The sequence below is a fragment of the Pundamilia nyererei genome, unplaced genomic scaffold (assembly GCF_000239375.1).
Source record: "Pundamilia nyererei isolate P.nyererei 1_Seehausen unplaced genomic scaffold, PunNye1.0 scaffold01231, whole genome shotgun sequence".
Lineage (NCBI taxonomy): Eukaryota > Metazoa > Chordata > Actinopteri > Cichliformes > Cichlidae > Pundamilia > Pundamilia nyererei.
Genome location: NW_005188632.1, coordinates 13523 through 15696, shown reverse-complemented (window position 1 = coordinate 15696; position 2174 = coordinate 13523). Strand labels below are relative to the sequence as shown.

At 38.7% G+C, this 2174-nt stretch overlaps 1 protein-coding gene across 1 annotated transcript in view; it reads left to right on the top strand.

Annotated features, from left to right (window-relative positions):
• The window catches only part of LOC102196915 (CUGBP Elav-like family member 1), a gene marked incomplete at its 3' end in the record, with an annotated part of 17244 nt that overhangs the window by 1947 nt on the left and 13123 nt on the right, over window positions 1-2174 (top strand). The window contains exons 3-4 of the mRNA XM_005755332.1: window positions 1029-1077; window positions 1201-1335. Of these exons, the coding sequence (XP_005755389.1) occupies window positions 1029-1077; window positions 1201-1335 (184 nt within the window). The remainder of the gene's footprint in view (window positions 1-1028; window positions 1078-1200; window positions 1336-2174) is intronic.

The window sequence follows — 2174 nt, the reverse complement described above, 5'->3', positions numbered from 1 at the left end:
TGGGTCTTTTCACGTGTGTTATGAATAAATCTTCTTTTTTTCGGTACCAGTACTAGTTTTATTTTGTTGTATTTATCCGCGACACCTTAAAGGCCGGTCCATGAAAATATTGTCGGGCATAAACCGGTCCGTGGAGCAAAAAAGGTTGGAGACCGCTGTCTTAGAGGATAAAGAGCTAGTCCAGTGTTCCGCGACCAAGACGAAAACCGCATTGTCCCTCCTCTATCCGAGGTTCCACTAATGGACCAACTGCACTCTGCCATTTACCTTCTGAGGAGTACAATCCCCCCTCCGTGTGATGTTGCAGAAAGACTTTCCACTTAAAATGCAGTATTTCAAAAACAATCTAAGAAAAATGTCAATGCTTGATCAATAGTGAAAGTGTCACTCAGTTTTGTTTTTAAATTAATGAAAATTTTTTTTTTAAAAAAAGCAGGTCTTTTAACATAAAAATGCAGCATAAACATGCACTTCCTTATTTTAACCCCTTAGCAGTCCAATTAGTCCCCTAAACCATCCAATGTCCCGTGGGCGGTACGTCCGACTGCTAAGGGGTTAAACAATCCTTGTCTATTTATTTTATTTTCTGTTCTTCTGTAAGAAGTAGTGTAGTGACAGTGCCCCCTACTGTAGAGAAAACTTGGTACAGATCGCAGCAGCCAGCTGATGCAAAAGGAGCTGATCTGTAGGCAAACATGTAATTCAGGACTTGTTGGGACAATACAATAGGACGTTGCCATGTCATATCTTAGTAAATAACTGCACTGAAGATGTTTCATGTGTCTTAAAGGAAAATATACCATTTGTCGATATTATCTATGTATGTATATGTATCTATGTAAAAGAGAAAGGTTTTTCTGTTTGTGGAGCTTTTCAGGTATCTGTAGTCAAATGGGATCCAAACATCTCTAACAAGCACACAATAGTAATTTTACATAACTTGGCACATGAAACCAACATATTCGTTTCTGTATCTCTACATGTTGTGTATTTTATGAAATAATATCTATATTTACTGTCTTGCTCAGATGCACCATCCAATCCAGATGAAGCCCGCTGATAGTGAGAAAAACAATGGTAAGGATTTTGTAGCATAAGTACCTGCTAGTAAACATACTTTTATGCATGTTGAATGTTGCAGGGCACCATAATTCTTGATATAATGCACAGAAGTTTAATGTTGTGTTATGTTTAATACAGCAGTGGAGGACAGAAAACTGTTTATTGGAATGATCTCCAAGAAGTGTAACGAGAATGATATCCGACTGATGTTTTCGCCATATGGACAGATAGAGGAGTGCCGGATACTCAGAGGCCCTGATGGACTTAGCCGTGGTAAGACTTATTTGTGATAAGGTTTAGCTTTCTAGCGTTTGCTATTCTTTTGCCAGGCTTATACACAATTACAGGTTGAAGTGTGATATTGTGTCTTGTCTGTCTGCAGCTTTGTTATATGGCTGAAAATGACTAAGTCCAGTAGTCATCTTTTGTAATAGTTTATGGTAAGTAGGGCTGCCACAAACGATTATTTTGATAGTCGACTAGCCACCGATTATTTTTGCGATTAGTCGACTAATCAGATCATCATCCATTGGACGTAAAACGTACAGCATATTGCACCAGCAGCATCTGCTCTTATATAACTATCATTAGCTTACAGCTTTAAGTGTGTAAGGTATGTGCTAACTAAAAATAAAGGCAAGATGACAGTTTATTAAAGTTTAATGAAATGTGCAGATTGTTTCGGTGAAGTTTAATAAACTCCTTGCTATCTAAACTATAACAGGACACCGGAGTAAATTCTCGAGCATCTCACACTTCTGATGATCAGCTGTCTGCTTGACGTTTATTCAGCTGTGTAAAAACTATAACTTTAATCTCAGCCAAACCGATTTACTCAGGAACAAATAAAATACTGAAAAAAGCCAAACAATAACATTTTTAAGTTATCTAAGTGACTTATATATCATGTTTAACCTGAGTAGTGAAAGACGGCGGTGGGTTTGAAAACGATCTGCCGGGAGTCCGGTGTTCTCACGGCGCTAGTGAGCTTGCCCCCGGCTAGCTATCGAGCTAGTGGGTAACAGACGTCTCCGAAAACGTCGGAGCGCTTTTGAAAATATGCGGTGTCTTGATAAACTGAGCAGATATTTGAGGTTTACACAGCTACATTC